This window comes from Phyllostomus hastatus, unplaced genomic scaffold, assembly GCF_019186645.2.
Source record: "Phyllostomus hastatus isolate PE091 unplaced genomic scaffold, TTU_PhHast_1.1 phas_scaffold_12, whole genome shotgun sequence".
Classification (NCBI taxonomy): Eukaryota; Metazoa; Chordata; class Mammalia; order Chiroptera; family Phyllostomidae; genus Phyllostomus; species Phyllostomus hastatus.
The window spans coordinates 18,346,574-18,365,634 of record NW_025334007.1 but is presented as its reverse complement, the minus strand read 5'-3'; the positions used below and the strand labels follow the sequence as shown (position 1 = coordinate 18,365,634).

The following is a 19,061-nucleotide window of genomic DNA, read 5'->3' as shown; positions in this document are numbered from 1 at the left end:
CTTTATGTATTACCATCTTTCATTTTTGGTTAATATTTACTAACAATGACTGAGAACTGGTAAACATTATAAAATCTGAGTTAATACACAAGCGATAGACTTTTTGTTGGCAATAAGCATGAGAGTGCACAGTAATATTGTCTTTTCTGTTTTTGTGGTCCTATTTGAATTGTAGCATTGGAGGATGAAAGATATGAAGGCTGACACAGTTATGGCCTATTCTCACTCCCCCTCACCCTTCTTTTCTCCCCAGTGGGATCTGTGTCTCTAGCCCTGAAGCAGCCACACTGAAAGTCCTGTCACTGGGCTATGCCATGCTGCTCCCCTGGAATGTTGCCCACCTCCATTTCTCACTCTGGGTCCCTTTCTTGCTCCTTCTTCATACAACAAATGCAAACTCATTTTTAGGCACAGACTCAATATGAACTCTTGCTGTTACTTCAAAGTATCAATATATAACACTTTCTGCTGTCCTAGGGTCATCTGAAAGCATCTCAAATTCTTCTTGGCTACTTTTATTTGTTCTATTGAACTTTCTTCTTGCTAATTCTCTCCAAGGTAAATCCCAGAAAATTCCCCAAGTAACCCACTCATCATAGACCAAGAAATAAGGACTAAAAAGTTATTGGGAAACACATGCACAAGGTTTGGATGAGTGAGTTAGACATCCTGGTAATCCACAGACACATTCCTGCTAATGTCTATAATACTCACAGAGAGTATTGATGAAAGCTGTGTAAAGCTCCCTGGTGAGAAGGGGGTCCGGCATGTCCCTCAGGAACTCCTTCAACAAGGCAGCCACATCATGAACACTGTGCTCTTCCTCCAGAGAGACATCAACCCCACGGTCAAATTCCTCACGTAACTAGAAAAATAACAGTTCAAATGGCAGTCTCATAACACCACACGTCTATGTTCTGGGCCAAGCAAAAGAAGTACTGTGACTTACAGCAATGGCATTAAGTTTGGGCACACCCAAGGAAGAGATGCAACAACATGTCACCTTGATATACAGAGTCTATGCAACTCAGCCACGAATATATATAAAATGCATCATTAAATAAAAGTATCTGTGGGTTTACTGTTAATGATGCAAGCAGAAGGGTTCAATAATGACATCCAGAAGTTGGGAGGAAGAGCTAAGGGGTTAGGTCAGCCACAAATGTGGGAGGGAAGAATTAATCTGCTATATAGTAGTTTTGCATGTCAGCAATCTTACCATGTTGGAATTTTGACATTTTACAGAAATACTCAGCAAGAAAGTAAAGAGATTTTTCTGCAAACAATGAAATTTAAAACCCTGATGAGACATTTGTAACTAAGTCTTGAAGGATGATAATTACTAAAAAGCTGCCTTATATTTATCAAGTAGCCTTATAGGGTTCCTAGAAGGATTCCCTGCCTTAAATCATTATACTAGGTTTATTACTATTTATAGCAGCAGAAGACACAATATCAAGAAGAAGGGAGTCATAACTCTGCACCCTACTTTCATCACTGACATCTCAATTTATCTTATATATTGTTCTCTGCTGTGGAAATAATTATGATTTCACGAATCTATTCTACACAATAAACATCTGTAAGAGTTTTTGTGTTCAATCATTCATTCATCTGCTCATTCAACAAAGATGTACTGTACACTTCCTGGGTCCCAGACACTCAAATAGTGGTAGTGAATGAAGAGACAAAGTCTTTACCCTCCCCCAGCTCTCAGGCTGATAGAGAAACAGGTAGTAAAATGGTAACCCTAGAAATGATTAATTAACTGTTAATATTGTGACAATTGTTCTGAGGAACTCAAAATACCAATTCGAAAGAACATAAGCACCTTTATATTCATTGCAGCATTATTTATAATCACCAAGATATGGAAGCAGCCCAAGTGTCCATCAGTAGGTTAGTAGATAAAACAACTATGGGACATTTTAACAATGGAATGGTACTCGGCCATAAAAAAGAACGAAATTTTACCCTTCGAGACAGCATGGATAGACCTGGAGAACATTATGCTAAGTCAGGGGTGTCAGACTCATTTTCATTGGGGGCCACATCAGCCTCGTGGTTGCCTTCAGATGGGTGAATGTAATTTCAACTCCTTAACAGTTAAGGAGGAGTTACATTTATACAGTCCTAAAATTGTTTCGGCCCTGTGAAGGCAACTGCAAGGCGGATGTGGCCCCTGGTGAAAATGAGTTTGACACAGCTGTTCTAAGTGAAATCAGCCAGTCAGGGAAAGACAAATACCATATGATTTCACTCATATGTTGACTCTAATGGACAAACTGAACTAACAAGGAAAATAGAGACAGATTCATAGATGGAGAGCAGATGACAGCTAGTTGGGGGTGGGGGTAGGAGGTAGAGGAATTGAGCAAAGAGGAAAAAGGTCTCATGGACCTGTGGGGATTGCTAGGGGCAGGGGCAAAAGGTGAATAAAAAGTAATAGAAAAATACAGTGAAGATTAAAATTTATAAAAGTATAGGGTACTAAGAAGGGATATAACAAGTTAAAATAATGAGTGAGGGCATCTTTCATTCTTGAAATCTAAGTTTAAATAACCACTAATTATATTTTTTAAGATAACCTCTATGCAAAGGTTTTCCTTTTCTGGATCCAGATATAACTAAGGAGTAATTTCGGACACCACCTATCTATCTGAGGAAAATGCCAATTCCTGTCCTGAATTGCTCATCGATTCCGGGCAACTTATTAGTGTGCATCAGACAGACAGAAAGAAGGCTTCCAGTGGTGCCACTCCTACTTGTGATCATTCAGACACACCAAGTTTCTTTTCTGAGCATGTGCACACGTACAAAGAATGGATAATGGAAAGAGCTTGGGTTAAGTTGTGTGATCCTGAATTTAACACTGGCTAAATTGTGTGATGTTGACTTAAATTTCTTAATCTCTCTAATCCTCAAAAGTGGTTGAAAGGGGCTAATCTCAGAACTGGTAAGTAGATTCAATGAAATGTTTGTGAAAACATTCTGCAATTCTGCCTAGGCCTAAGAAATGTTCGTATGCTATGTTCCTTTCTGCAAGTCCTGTTGTGAAATGGAGTTCAATAGTATCTTGTGTGACTGAGAAATATAAGAACCAACAAACAAACCAAACAGAAAACACACTTTTCTTGAAGGCCCCTCTTATCTTGACAAAAATATAGACAAAGAGGGAGTTACTTCAGTTATTTTCATTAATATGAACAAATATTTCTTCAACTTCATCCAACTAAACATTATTTTCATTTATGCTTATTTGTCCCCCACTATATTCTCCAGGTACCTTCATTTTTAAGTTAAGTCCTTCATTTCTTTCTGTTGGAACCAACAAAGACAAAATAACATTTTAATTTTCCTTTAGCCAACAAATGAATCCTTTTCCCAAAAGATGGTTTGCCTTTTATGAAACCATCATAAATACAGATACATGCCTGGTCACAGGAACCTATTCCTGAAGCTCTAACATCAAACTTCAGTTGCAAGAATGCTGCCCAATACAGTCCCTACATTGAAAATGAACTGGGGATCAATGACTTCATGAAAACTTCAGGAGAATTATTTATTTTTGAGAAAGTAAAGTTATAAACATAGCATTATACAAATGTTAATGGCATTATTCATATTGCATTTTAGTAAAAATGGGTGCTATACAACTGTTTTCTATTCTTATCACTTGCTAATTAGGTATCTCTGAATCTGCTTTTACAGTTTCAGTAATATATTTATAAATTAGTTTTGTTTGGCTGTACATGCCAAGCACACATCTGGACATTTTGCTTTCAAGTGTTTGATTCTAACTCAATCAGGACACTTCTGAACTTCCGAGTTGTTGCCTTTTACCTCTTGGGAGTCAATTATACTATAATTGTCAGAAAGGTACAGAAAAGATATTCAGAAATGAAGTTGCATAAACTTGAACTTAGAGTGAGGTAATTCAATTGAAATTCAAGTGAAACATAAAATACAATCTTTACTTTGCACTTACTTGTCTCACTCTCTTTTTGGAGCTTCCAACTCGGAATATCCCCACTGTTTGGAGACCTGCAAATAAGCAAACAACATAAAGTCTGGTTTAATGGCTTGAGACTCTGGAAGAAATCAAAATAGAAACAGAACAGAAGGCCAGCACTGAGCTGCAACACACAGAGCAATAGTACCTTAACAGTGTGCACGCATGCTTATTTATCCGCCCTATATTCTCCAGGCACCTATAGGTTAGCACTATAAGCACCAGGACAATTTTATGTTAAATATTTCTGATAAAAATCTTTTTTTAATGCATTTTTTAAAAATATTTTATTTATTTATTTTTACAGAGGGAAGGGAGGGAGATAGAGAGAGAGAGAGAAACATCAATGTGCGGTTGCTGGGGGTTATGGCCTGCAACCCAGGCATGTACCCTGGCTGGGAATCGAACCTGCAACACTTTGCTTTGCAGCCCGCGCTCAATCCATGGAGCTACGCCAGCCAGGGCGATAAAAATCTTTTTAATGTGATATTATGTACTTCCACACCTCCATATCAGAAAAATTCTCTTATTATTCAGAATTACCTAATCATGCATTTTATAAGATTTTTAGCTCTTTATCAATATTTATAATAGATATTTCTTGTTTACTGATCATAATGAAAACATATGCTTATTAAAGAAAGTCTATAAAGTGTAGAAAAATGTAAAATATAATCAAACATAATATACTTAGAAAAATACCTGATGTGGAAATAATTGCTCTTAAAATTTTGGTTTATTTCTATCCAATCTTTTCTTCATATATACACGAATGAGCAAAAGTAGGTTTACACTTGTACTACAAATAAATAATACAATAATTAATAAATAATACAAGAATAAACTGTGTTTCACATATGCACAACTGTAAACCTACTTTTACCCATCCCTGTATATATGGAGGGAGGGATGGTAGGGGAGAGAGAGAGAGACTGCTACCACTTTTACTCAATACTGTGCTGTAAGAATTTTTATGCCAGTAAAAATTCCTTGTAAATGTCATTTAAAATGCATGCAAAATACTTGACTGTATGAACGTGCCACAATTCACATATTTCCCTCTGAATGACATATAGGTCCCGCAACATACATGCACTTGTTTTGCATTATAAATTATCCTGTTATGAACAACTGTATGTAGGTCTTCATTCACATTTCTGATTTTCTTAGGATCATGTCCTAGAAGTGGGATTATAGAATCAATGCATAAAAAAGAGTTATGTGGCCCAAAATGTCAGCAGCGCAGAGGTTGAGACACTCTGCTCTAAAAAAAATTAGGCCTCTTAAAACAAATATTATCACTATCACACATTAGAAATTTCAATAATAGTTGCTTAATATCATTAAGTTTCTACTTAACATTCGCATAAGAGTTACAAACTGTTAGGTCAATGTGCCTCTAAATCTGTTACAGTATGTGTTTCCCCTCTCTGTGTTTTTTTTTTGTAATTGGTTTCATGAAGAAAGAGCATTGGTTTCCTGCTACAGATTTCCCCATCATTTGAATTTGGACACTCATGGTGTCATTTGTATGTTCCTTTCTCCCCTTTATTTCCTTTGAAGACATAGTTAGAACCAGAGTTCCCTCTGATTCAGGTTTGATTTGGGGGGCAAAATACTTCATCAGAGGTATTATGCACTTCCTTCCGGGGCACAGAATATCTGAAACACTCCCCTTCCTATGCAAGCATTATTTATGGCCACTGATGTTCATTGTCTGCATTCATTCTTTCACTGCAGAATAAATGGTGGCCCACTTCGTCTTCATTCCGGATAATCGGCTCAGAGGTGATGCTGAAGCGGAGCTGTCAGTGTGTTTTGTAGCCACATGAAGAGATCTAGTCTGAGAGTAAACCCAGCAAACAGACTTACACACACATGGCATCATTGGAACCCTGAGTCCAGCTATGCCTGAATCTACATATAGTACTTAGACTCCCAGTATATAAATAGGATTTTTTTTGTAGGGGGTGACTTGCTTAATCTGGTTTTATCTAGGTTCCTCTCTCTTGCCACTGAAAATGTTCTCCCTAGTATAATCTTTCTGTATACTTATTTTATGCTCTTGCCACATTATTTTTAAGTATAAGGCTTTTTAGTTTGTTTTCTAGGGTTTTTTAGTTAAAAACTATAAAATCTATAAATACCTATTTATCACTCCTATATCTTATAAATTGTGTCCTGAATTTTCAGAATGATTTGAGAGAATAAAGGTAAAGGCTAATTTTCTTGGTGCTTTGCTCTTGGGTAGGATTTTGCTTTGTACCTATTTTCAAAAGATTTCTGTACCATCTTGTTGCTATCATCAATGTGTCAGCCTCATAACTGAGTCTGACCCCCAGTGTAATTTATCACTTCTATATCTCTCTGGGAGTTTGAAAACAGGATAATCAAGTGATTAGAATCAAATCCAGAATTATATTTCTTCATCTGCAAAATAAGCATAATAAGTATCCACCTCAAAATATAGACAGTGATTCAATTAATTAATGCATATAAACTACTCAGAATCATATGTCATCATATATAAAGAGAGATATGCTCTCATTATGCTGAGTGAGTCTTCTCTGTGCAAAATGGAAAATTTTAATATAATAGTAGGTCTCAGCAATTGTACTTTTTTTCTTATTTTCTGATGGTTTTCTGATGGTTGGAATTTCTACCTAAGTGAGATATCACATAACAGCATTTTCTACATAGGTGATATTGATATTTTTCATTTGGTTGAATTCCTCTAGGCTGCTCAAAATATCCATTTCCATGACATGATTTTCTCAATTATAGTACTTTTCCACTTGGTAAAAATGACTACAGTTTATAAAATAACTAATTAGTGATCAATTGTTATAATTCCTATATATCTCAAGTGATTATCTATTTTAAGTTTAAAAATTATTTTATTTATTTACTTTGCTTAGGTAGAGCAAATGACAGCATTCAGATAGCCGATGCTGTTCTCTGACATAAGCCTCACAGTGATTTTCTTCAAAGAGAAGATACAGTCTAGACATTCAGTAACCTTCACTTAAGACAATCACTGATAAAACAGGTGTACATAATAAAAGGCATAGATCTGGCAAAGAAACGTGACTTTGCTGTGTTCTGTCCCAGAAATTGATGTGATCATCTTTCTCTCCTTTTCATCAGAAACTGAAATGAAAACTAGACCCAGAAAACCTGAATCTCAGGCTTAGGGAATTCAAGTAATAAGGGCAGGCATAATAAGTAGGAGGCCCCACCCTAAAATCGTCCTAAATCCCAGAAATATAACAGCATTTGACTCTCTATTATATAGTCTTTTTAAAAAATATGTGTTACTGGGGAATTGAGAATGCTTAAGAAATTTTGACTTGATAGTATAGGAAGCATTTGGATGAAATATAAGGGGGGAAGGGTGATGTACAGAAATATAGATGGAGTCTAGGTAATTGTCTAGATCAATTTTGGAGATAATAGAAAGATATCTGATAAATGTTTATAAGGCTAAAGGGAAGCAAAGTCTTCTACCCATTTTCAAAAACTAGCAAGAAAAATCTTACGAAAGACTTATTTTTGAAGTTTGCTTTTTTCCATTGGTTTAAGGTGAACAGATATTAATCTGTTTGATTCTGGACATGTCTCTTCTTTTCCCGGAGACATTTGGTCTAAGCTCCATGGAAACCCAGAACAGAATTGGGGCGTTGAAAGATCACGCAGGTTATCTTCTTTCCTTTAGGTCCTAAACTGCATTTTAATCATCCCCCAAAAAGAAAGGAATTGGCCTGTTTTTTAATAAGCTTAAAGGAAATGCTATTTTACAAATTATAATTTATTTTTGAGAAGAAAATAAATTATTTTCGAGAAGAAAATAAATTATAAGATGTACCAAGTTTTCTTTCACAAAAGCAATTACTCAAACTGTCTCTGGATTCTTGCATAAGTGGAGTGGAATTTTCCTGTTTAGAATTCTTTAACATATTTACAATTCATTCTCTATATATTTTATAAGGAAAATTATAGTTATAAAAGTGTCTCTTTTTTTCTTCCTCATAGTGTAATTGAAACTGAATTTACATATTCATAATACTTTACTCTTTAGTTGTTAAGCTATTTTGAAGAACAATTCTGTTCAAACCATATTCATTGGACATGTATATCGTGTTAATCATGATACTAAGTGTTGAGAATTCAAAATGACTAAGACCTTTTTCTTAACCTCCAGTTTACCTGTCAAGGAGAAGAGACAGATAAACACATAAACACAGATGTATACACACATATTAAAATTTTGCATAAACAAATAAAACTTCAATATAATTAATTAATTCACTCATATGTTGTCAAGGGATTTCCACATATAATGATTTATTTTTATTTATTATTATTATTTTTTAATTTTATTGTTGTTCAAGTACAGTTGTCTGCATTTATATAATGATTTTATTAAGAGATTTAGCTATATCCTTAATTTTTTATGAATTTTCAGTTTTACTGGAAAAAAATAAATGAGAATGTTAACATTAGTTATGTTATGTGATGTGTGCATAATAGCCCCAGAATTTTTTCCTCTTCTGTTTCCTTTTTTCCTTTATTATAAGGAACATATTATTTTTAAAATAAAGAAGCAGTTAAAAGACTTTACTCATGTCCACAAAATGCATGCTAACACTAGCAAGCAAATTTAGATCATGGCAATGTCCATTTGATGAGCCAGGTCTAAATTTCAGTAATACTTTCTAAGACCTGTACAGTATTTTTAAGTCAACATACTAAGTGGAACTGAGTTGCACAAAGGGTTACTGTGAGGGAATTCTAAGTGGACACCTTCCACAAAATGCAAATAGCATTTTAGAAACCTGTTGTCAAAAGCTGTATATTTTCTATTCACTTTAGGAATGGTTTTCAAGTCCTCTTTTAAGAAGCTGGACTCTTATTTTGTAGAGGAAGTCTTAAGAGTAACTTCAAGGCATAAAAAAGATAAAAGTGGCTCTGCTCTGTTTGAAGGGAACCCTGGGGACAGACCCAGTGCAATAGATTTTGTACTCCCCTAAAATGCTTAGCCTTAACAGTCACTTTTCTGAAGGCTCCTGGGGTGTGGTCAGTTTGAAAGACATCAGGTAGATTCTTCCCCCTCTAAATCTTGGTTAGCTAAGTAATCTCTTAAGCAAACACATCCATAAGTCATCTTCACAAAGGAAACTTTGGCACAGAGTTTCATCAAATGAACACAGAATTAAAATGGGTGCTTAAATGAATGATGCTCAAATCAATTCAAGTCTTTTGTATTTGCTCACCGACAGAAAAGTATGCTTACCATGTTTTTCTAGATGTTGACAGCAGCTGTCCACCAGCCTGGGAACCTGTCTGTAAATAGGGTTTAGACTGAGTTTCTTATCTCTGGCTTTTTCTTTTTTACTTTGAGCCTCGGCAGGCAAGGAGAGTTGTAAAGCTTCTAGCAGTCGAGACTGATTGTCATCAAGATCTGTGATAGAGTCCACCGACATTGCACCCTGCAAATCACACATAGATATGAACAAAGAGTGCTGACAGAGAAAATAAAACAGCTTCCCCCAAATGCCATCCAGAAATACTTTTACTTATAAGTATCACACTTGAAACCATACTGCTTAATTGTGCTGTTTGTATATTAAAAGGAAAAACAAACAAACATCTTTTAAAAAAGTTAGAAAACCTCTATGACATAGGGTAAGGTAATAGCAGTTACAATTTCAACAATAGACATTTTCCAAATGAAAGACAAGAGATGGAAAACATATAATTAAAATATTTTGACCCAACCACTTTGCTCCTTGAAACCAGAAAACATCACATACTCAATGAATGAGGTAGTTAGAGAAGTCTTGTGAATGAAAAAATTCAACTATGACTCTAGAAAGTAGATTTTTAAAATAGGAGGATTCCATAACAGTCTTAGTTTGTTTACCCCCAGAGACAGCACCAAGTGCTTTATTAGGGAAGAGGTCCCATGAGATACCTGCAGGGGAGTGGGGAAATGAGAAAGGGAAGGGAAAGCAGCCACCAAAGGGGAAGGGAAAGCAGATCATCAAACCTATGACCACCATGGAAAGCTGAAGTCCAATTGCATGGGGACCTCTGGGGAGAGTGTAGATTAAACACCTCAGAGGCAACCCTGCTAAGGTATGAGGGAGCTTGGGTATTTATACTCCAAGTGTCAATAGTCATGGATTAAGAGTAGCTTCTGTATGGGCAGGGAGGTGGTGTTAATGCCTCAGTACTTGAAGCCTGTCATCTGTATGGGTGGGCTTCTCTGGGCATCAGAGAAAGCCTTCGGCAAAGAGATGAGATACTGGTAGGTAGAAAGAGGGTTGGCATGCAAAGAATGGTAAAGGCTGAGGAGAAAGAAACAGGGAACCAACCATGTCTGTATAGCCACCCATTCTTTAATGAAACATAGAAGAAGCTGGCTACTGGTGTCCTGGGAAGGCCTGAACAGAGAGGAGAGAGTATTTGGGAGGCCAGTTGTGTGGCTCTAGATTCCCAGAAAACTCTAATGTAGAGTTCTGCTGTTATTACCACATATGGGTTTGTATGGACAGTCTGAGAAACAGTGAATGACAGGATTGGAAGAACAATTCCACCATGCAAATTCAAATGTCCCATAATGTCATAATTTCTTCATTTTTAAACATAGCCAAAGCCTTGAAAAACAGCACTGACTCAAGTACCCCTCTGTCTTGGAGAGGTCCTGAATGTTGGGAGCTGATTAAGAAATAAGGATTTCAATGGAGAAGTGTCTGGAATGTTAACTAGGGCAGTAGTCAATGGCTAGAGGTGACAAAGATTTGGGGCTTCCAGGCAAGAGAAAAATGAGAGAAGATCTGTCCCAGTAATCTAGGAAGTTTTACGAACATTTATCAACTGACTCAGCCAATCACCAACCAATTATCCTGAAAACTCAACTTTCCTGGATTGAAATGTGAAATTTGAAATGCCAAATAATAGCATAATACCTAGATGAAATACTCAATAAATAGTACTATATCAGTATTGATTTTATATACCCACATACCCACACACACATAATTCTGTGGTTATGTTTGGGGAAAAAGGAAGTTCCATTGATAAGAAAAATGTCATTGATTATGAAGACCAGCAGAAAGTCACTGGGCCAGGCATGGTTCTCAATTAGAGATGAAGAAATTAACCAAAACATCTAGACCTGCCCTCAAGCCTTACAGTCTCATGGGAGAGTCTTCTAATACAACAGAAGATTGCAATAAATCAGGACCCATGGTGGTGTTGTTGAATGTTCAGGATATCATGGGTCATATGGGTAACCAAGAAGAGGCACCCAACAGCTATGAGAGGGATCAGGGAAAGGCTTTGAGGATATTCCAGGGGCCATATAGCTAGTGTAAATTCTCCCTGAGTGGAGTTGTTGACAGATACCTGGACAACACAAATGATATTTACAGTTTTCATATGAGCAGAGGCTCAAAAAATAACCTTATACATCTTCAGCTATCCTAGCATTGGTGACAGAGAAAATACTGGCCAACTCACCCTCCTCCTGGCCCGAGGAGCTGGTTCTGGGGTGTTCGGGGATGTAGACTCATTTGGTGTTTCCGAGGTGGAGCTGAGAGATGAGTTACTGCTTGACAGTTCTTTGTTCTGTCTTTTATTTCCAAATGGGAGGAGGGAAGCAACAAAATCAGATGCATCTTTTTGTTCGTCCCTCTGTGAGTCCTGCTTGAGTTTATAGGCCCGGTCATTTGCAATGACTTGGGATAAGGGCATTCCAAATGCCTGTGGGATGAATTCTGGAATCCAAAAAACAAACATTCATTTTCAGAGAAAGACTGGACCAGTGAAGACTCTCACTCATGTTTCAGACCTCAGGGAAGACATATTCAAATGACTGTTTTCAGAAGAATTGATTGCTCAATCAAAATACGAAGACAACTTTTGTGTTTATCAGAATAGCCAAAGATTCTATTTCAGTAAAGAAAGCTAGTATGTATAAAGGATATAGATGTTAGAAATCTTGTTCTCTAGTTTTTCTCACATATCTGAAGTATGTTCTAAAGAAAATAACTTTATAGAGAAATGTGATGTTATTGATAGAATGTGCATAATATTTTATCCTCATGAGTATACAGTTTTATAAACTGTTAGTCTTCAATTTATGTCTCAAGAACCCCCAAAACTTACAAGGCATGGCAAGACTCTGCACTTATACACTTATTCAACAGGTACTTATTGAATACGTATTATGGGCCATGGCAAATTACACAATGGGGAGTATAGAGCTTATGAAAGGTAGGTCCAGTCCTTGGTTCTGAAAGGTTTCAAGAGTGGGGTGGGGTAGTACAGAGTCAGATGTGTAAATAAACATAGTATTGTCTATCATGTGCTAAAATAGATGCATGAAACAAAGACTGAAATTCAGTTAAGTGCATACACTTTTAGGTTCCTAGTAAAAAGCCAGCACATAAAACGATAATCTGAGAGACAGAAGAGCAACTTGGGAAGAAGTTTGCTCTTTTTTCTGGTTGGGGCTGTCACTCTCATCATCTGTATTCAAGCCATTCTGCTGGCATCATGCAGAAGTGGATTCTCACCATTAAATATCTGGTGAAGGGCCCAGGATAGAATTTGTTAAATCCTCTAGTAAGGGCAATTTTGAGAAAGGAGAATGATGCAGAAATCTATGGCTTTATTTAGAAATGTACATCCAGTTGCTTTCTGATTCTCTGTAGTAACTTGTATGCACAAATTGTAAGCACACCAACCCTTAGGGCCAGGCATTTTATTGGCAACATTTCAGATCCATGCTTAAAGCATTAATAATTAAATTATTCCTTTTAGGCTCAAAATTAGGTCTCCTAGCAGCAGCAAATTGGAGTCTTGCCTCTCCATTATTTTTATAACCCCTATGAACAGAACCAGAATGATCAAGAAGAAACATTTCTGAAGTTGTTTGTTCTTTGAAGGAAAAAGCTAGTATAATCAGGTGGAAAGAGGCTTTAAAAGGTTTTCTTCTTTGACCATGGCAACATTCTTAACATCACTAAGCTAATAGCCAACTCTACATTAAAAGCAGAAATAACACTTGAAAATCTGCACCTTGGTTCTATCAAAACATGCAATTCACTTTGAAGTGGAAAATGAAAACTTCAGCACTTTCACTCAGCATTTTGGGATTTTTCAGAGGATGCTTACCATTTTCCATCAACAAACCAGGTGGCATATAATAACACAAAAATAATTTAGGAATCTGTTTTAAGTGATCAATGTGGACAGTGTAGCAACATCCAATACTCACTACTGATGAAAGACCACTTCCACTACTAGCAAAATTAGAGACCAAAGGGGACAATACCAGACCACCTGTGGTGTACCTCAGGATTTATTACATAAATCAGCACTCTCTTGCCTATGGGAGTAATCAAATAGTCTTATTTCAAAAAGGTTGGGGAAAGTAGAGAAACATGTGGATGGTGAGGCTGACTTACACGGAGTATATAAAAACTGTTAGGGGATAATAACAGCAAAAAGACATTAATAAATATATCAAGTGACATGTCTGCTCATGAAGGTGTGCTCATAGCAGAATTTAACATGAGATGTAGACTATGAATTTCTCCTCTAGCCATGTTTTCTACACAAAGAAAACAAACTAGTCTCATTTAGAGATTTCTAATATACCTAGGGGAAAAAAGATGGAAAATGGGTTTTCTTTGGAATCCATAACTTTTAATATTTTTTAAATTTTTGTTCAAGTACAGTTGTCTCCATTTTTACCCCACCACACCCCCCTGCTCCACCCATCCCAACCTCCCACCCTCAAACCTACACCCTTTGGCTTTGTCCATGTGTCCTTTCTACATGTTCCTTGATGGATCTTCCCCTATTTTCACCCATTATCACTCTCCACGGCTAAAGAAAACAGCAGTAAAATGAAAAGGGAACCAACCATATAGAAAAATATATTTGCCAACCATACCTTGGACAAGGGTTTGATCTCCAAAATATGTAAAGAATTCATGTGACTCCATACCAGGAAGCCAAACAATACAATTAAAAAATGGGCAAAGGACTTGAACAGACACTTCTCCAAGGAGGACATACAGAGGGCCCAGAGACATAGGAAAGGAATGCCATTTTTAATATCTGAAAATCTGCCACTCTACTTATAAACTGAAATAACTGAATACAAATTAAACAGATGGAATACATGAAGTCATTCTCCCCAGATTTTTATTTTTCTTTTATTCACATTCAAGAGGTATAGCCACCTATAACAGATTTTTATTTCTAATAAGCTTTCATTCCTGGCTGAGTTTATTCTTTTGGTAATAGGTAGTCTTTACTTTCTTGTTGCTTTCTCCTGAGCACTCTTATAAGTTCCAGAAATGAGATGTCTCTATGGCTCTAAACTTGTGTTGCAACATCTAGTCTCTGTAAAATTCTAAGCAGAATTCCTTGAATATTATTGTCCCTCACATTATGACTATTGTGAAACTGAGAATTTATCACAAGTATATTGAGCAAAACCCTCCTTTAAGTGTAAACTGTTGGGCATCCATGCTTATCTGTGGGTTCAAAGCTCTTCTGTTAGCAGAAAATAGGACCCTAGAAATTCTGTGATGATAGCAGCTAATAAAATTGATAATAGGTTTTTAAAACTTAAGGACATTAACCAAGACTCACTGTTTGGGGGCCAGGGACATTGTGTATCATGTTCTTATCTGTGGTATGCATTCACTAAGGAGATTGCTTCTCTTGCTGTCTTTAGTAAAAAACATCTGCTTCCCCTATCCATGAACTGTGGGGACTGGAGGTGGAATGCCATCCTCTTTGCTCCCTACTGCGACTTCCATATCATCAACATCCCACTGTGTGGCAGAAATTTGCTATTGTAAATTTTCCCTTGTCTCCTGCTCATTGGTTTCTTCTACTGTCCCTGACTTTGACTCATGGGGTGACCACCCTAATCTACCATCATCCTGGGTGACTTGGATATCTACTTAAATGACCCACCTGATTCTCTAGCCTCCCATCTTCTTAACCTTCTCTTCTCTTACTTTTTCATGTGTGCCACCTTTTTCATCTACTCCCTCCACCCTATCCTGGACCTTGTCCTCAGCAGAAATGGTTCCAGCTCTAGAATCAGGCTTCTTCCCAGTTTTGTCTCACCCAACCCCAAGTTCATGTTTTACATTGTGTTGTGGCAATCTGTTTAAACACAACATTAAGCTACCCTTTCCTCACTACACTTTGATGGTGTCTCAATATTCTTAGCATATAGACCAAAAGCTGTGTTGTGATTCACTCATGCTTATGGAGGTAGTTCCTTCCTACTCTTCTCTGGAATCACACTCTCCCTGGTTCTCTCATCTCCAGTAATAGCATTCATTGACAGCATTCACTACATTTTTTTTCAGAACTCCTACATAGTGATAACCAATACTTGATTTTTCTACTGCTATTTAATATGATGCAAAATAAACTTGTATCAAGTATTCCTATACGTCAGCTCACGTGCAGTAACCTATTTAGACAGTCAGGAACAATAAAACATGCCATGTATGGTTTCAGCAAAAAGAAAGGTGCCAGACCTGAACAATCCCCAGATTTTATGTTGATAAATATATGGCATAATCTGAAAACACGCTGTGTAGAGGGGACCAATCTCCCAGATTTATACCCCAATAAAACCCATTCTTCTGGTGCTCTGATTAGGAACCACATTAACTGGAACAAAGTAGTTATTTTTAAACTTTTACCCCCAAGGTAATTTCTTTTTGATAAAAGCAAAAAATTTTCCAAAGTTCTAAAAGTTTAAAAACGTTTGTTGGTTGCCAAGTAATTAAAGTAAGAGAAATTAAAGGCTTGGAACTATTCTGTATGAAAAAAAAATGTTTTCTGAACCAGCATCAGTCTTGGATTAGTTTCTATGTTAAATCAGAAGTCATATGGACGATGCTTAAGTGGCAGGAGGGATGCAGAAGTGTCACATGATCTGCTGTATATTGTGTCAAGCAATTAAATAAAATACAGGACATGATTCATTCTGATCAAATCAATTAGTATATACTAATTAGTCTATACTATACTAAAAGAAAGATCTGGCACCTTTCTTTTTGCTGAAAGCATACCAAACATCTAATGAATCTCTGTTGGGAAAGCCATTTGATTCTAATACGATGCTCCTATTTATTTTTAGATGATCTAAACCAAGAGGTCATTTAGAGCTTCCTGTTTTCCTTATTTTACTCTTGGATTCAAATGATTATCATTTTTTACATGTGCAACCGTTATGAACCCAAATGATGATACTCAAATAGAAGAAAATAATGTGAACTGATTACAACTATGCAAGATCTGCATGTTGCCCCCCTCACACATGCAATGGATGTGTTGACATAGACAGAGCTTTATGTTTGGAAAAGATGACATACAATTAAGCTTCACTTAAGCTTAGGATATCTTCTTTTAAATATCATAGCTACTTTAAAAAAGAAAAAAAAATTTTTGCCATGAAGCCTGATACTTCTCCCCTGAGTTGCATGGGCAATGTCTTTTCTTTGGAATCATCAGGACCTGTTTCTCCCCAGTCAGCTCTCTGTGCAGCCTTATAGAACACTGACAAGTTTTCACTGAGCCTGTATAATATATAAATATGATTTGCTCGGAAAAACGTACAGTGGCCCAGTGCATATTTAATTACTTCCCTTGGCCCTTCCTTCAGTGCTCACTCACATTCTTGCTTCCTGACGTTTTGTGTTATAAGCAAGCACACATACATCTCCCTCTGTTGTGAGAACTCAAACATCTCACAAAAATACTCATCTGCCTAGTCTAGCCTGAATGAGCACTTCAGAAGAATCACCTAAAGTCTACATTATGAGTATTCAAATCCCTATATAAATATCATCATCCTAGAATAGTCCAATTTTATTTATTTACTTTTTAAAAAGATTTTATCTATTTATTTTTAGAGAGAGAAGAAGGGATGGAGAAAGAGAGGGAGAGAAACATCAATGTGTAGCTGCCTCCTATATGCCCCCAACTAGGGACATGGCTGGCAACCTAGGCATGTGCCGTTGCTGGGAACTGAACCAGTGTGCCCGTTTGGTTCACAGGCCAACACTCAATCCACTGGGCCACACCAGCCAGGGCTAGAATAATCCAATTTTAAGGAGCACACATTACTTTAATGTGCTAATCTAGCCAGGTACAGGTGGTCTGTGACAGGAAGAGAATGAGTAAAAACTAGTTACAAAAGCTATCCTGACTGCTAATGTTAATTTAAAAATCAGGGCAAGAACATATAAACTAATCAAATAGAATACAATTTATCAGACAATGATAGATTGCTGGACCAAGAGCTAGCACCTTTAACCTTCATTATTCCTGCAGCAGATTTCTGCTGTGATAGGACATGGCCTGGTAGGTTTACTGGTGAATATGGACCAGAGTTCTCATTTTAGAAGTTGCACATTAGTACTGGTAAAATTACTCATGCCCAGTGCACCTATGGATCAATGAAATCAGACTTTCTGGGTGTGGTATTGGACACTGAAAATGTAAAAGGTTTCACAAATTATTCTACTGCACAGTCAGAAGTAGGGAATCATGGGCGTTCATCCCCTTTCCTCCCGTTTGAAATAAAGAATCTAAATGTCTAGAGTTATTTTGGTAGGGGGAGGTGTTATTGGCATCTGTTTAGTGAGGAGAAGCCAGAGATGTTACAAAACACCTCACATGATGTACAGGATAGTCCCCGCAACAAAAGAATTATCCAGTCTAAAATGTCAATAGTCCCAAGGTTAACAAATCATGCTCTATGGGAAGTAAAGCACTGGTTTTCCATTCTTCAGACTTCTTTATCTCTTTTATCCCAAAGAAGCAAATGTCATGACCCTTTAGGCATGGTTCAAGATATGGGTGTGGTACCTGGGATTAATGATGTGGACTCTGTGTTCTCCAATACTGATTATAGTACATTTATTTATTATACCTTCAGTTTATTGTCTTTCATTACTTTTCAAGCAGAAATTCAATAGTTATGAAATATAAAAGCACACCTAGGTGAGGTATATGGCTCTCCTTACTTAACACTCATTTACTATGTCACATAAAATGAAACTACATTCACATGAGCACATCACTCAGCAGCCATTTCATATGGGACCATGGAAACAAACACAAAAAAGTTGTACTGTGCTAATGGGGGCCAGGTGTCTACTGTGTGGACTCAGTGAGTATTGTTTGAAATGACCATAAATACTTTTGAAAGAGTGGCTAAAGTGTCAATTCCCTAAAGAGACATAAAGGGGACACAAAACACTATGAATATAGTCAACAATTCCCAACACACATAGGGCAAAGAATAAGTATGCTATGATCTAACATAAAAATGCTGAGAATGGCTCATCTTCAGTAATCCATGAAGATGAGACTGTTTTTTTAGTAGTCATGGTAGGCGAATCCAAACTCTTTCTCATTCAACTAGCCCTGCCTAAATATCTGGATTTGCCAGACAGCTGGTTAATGTTAGAGATGCTATCCATGGCTACTCAACCCAGGTTCTCTCTATGCATAGCTGATTGGCCAGAATCATAATTGGAACCATAAACTTGGCTGAAGTCACACTTTGCTCAAACCAGTTGAACTCATCAATTCAGTACAGGGCCACTCAAACACAAAGGAGTAGACCAAAACAGTCCTTAATGACATTCCATCATAGAAATCCAGTTTACATAATAGAGTTGAACCACATAAATCTATGCAATTCAAAAACCCCACCAAATTCAACCATCATGTTCCATGGAAGATGTATTCACTTCTGTCCCTTACCTTTGTCTTTGTTTTTCTCCTTCCCCAGTGAATCCAGTTTCTTTCTCAAAGATTTCTTCCTCTTTTGTCCATCTGTAAATATTAAAAGAATGAAAAGTTGTTAAAAACAAGCATACAAGTAATATATTTTTTAGATTACTGTACATTGAAAGTATTTTTATTTATTTACTTATTTATTTTTATTGTTGTTCAAGTACAGTTGTCTCCATTTTCACCCCACCAC

At 36.8% G+C, this 19,061-nt stretch overlaps 1 protein-coding gene across 2 annotated transcripts in view; it reads right to left on the bottom strand.

Moving 5' to 3' along the window:
* The window catches only part of ARHGAP6 (Rho GTPase activating protein 6), a 462,552-nt gene that overhangs the window by 42,164 nt on the left and 401,327 nt on the right, over positions 1-19,061 (bottom strand). For both annotated transcript variants that reach the window (XM_045856110.1, XM_045856111.1), the window contains exons 3-7: positions 18,839-18,910; positions 11,537-11,793; positions 9,306-9,501; positions 3,989-4,044; positions 715-865 (exon numbers count right to left, since the gene is read on the bottom strand). In XM_045856110.1, coding sequence (XP_045712066.1) covers positions 715-865; positions 3,989-4,044; positions 9,306-9,501; positions 11,537-11,793; positions 18,839-18,910 — 732 coding nt within the window. The remainder of the gene's footprint in view (positions 1-714; positions 866-3,988; positions 4,045-9,305; positions 9,502-11,536; positions 11,794-18,838; positions 18,911-19,061) is intronic.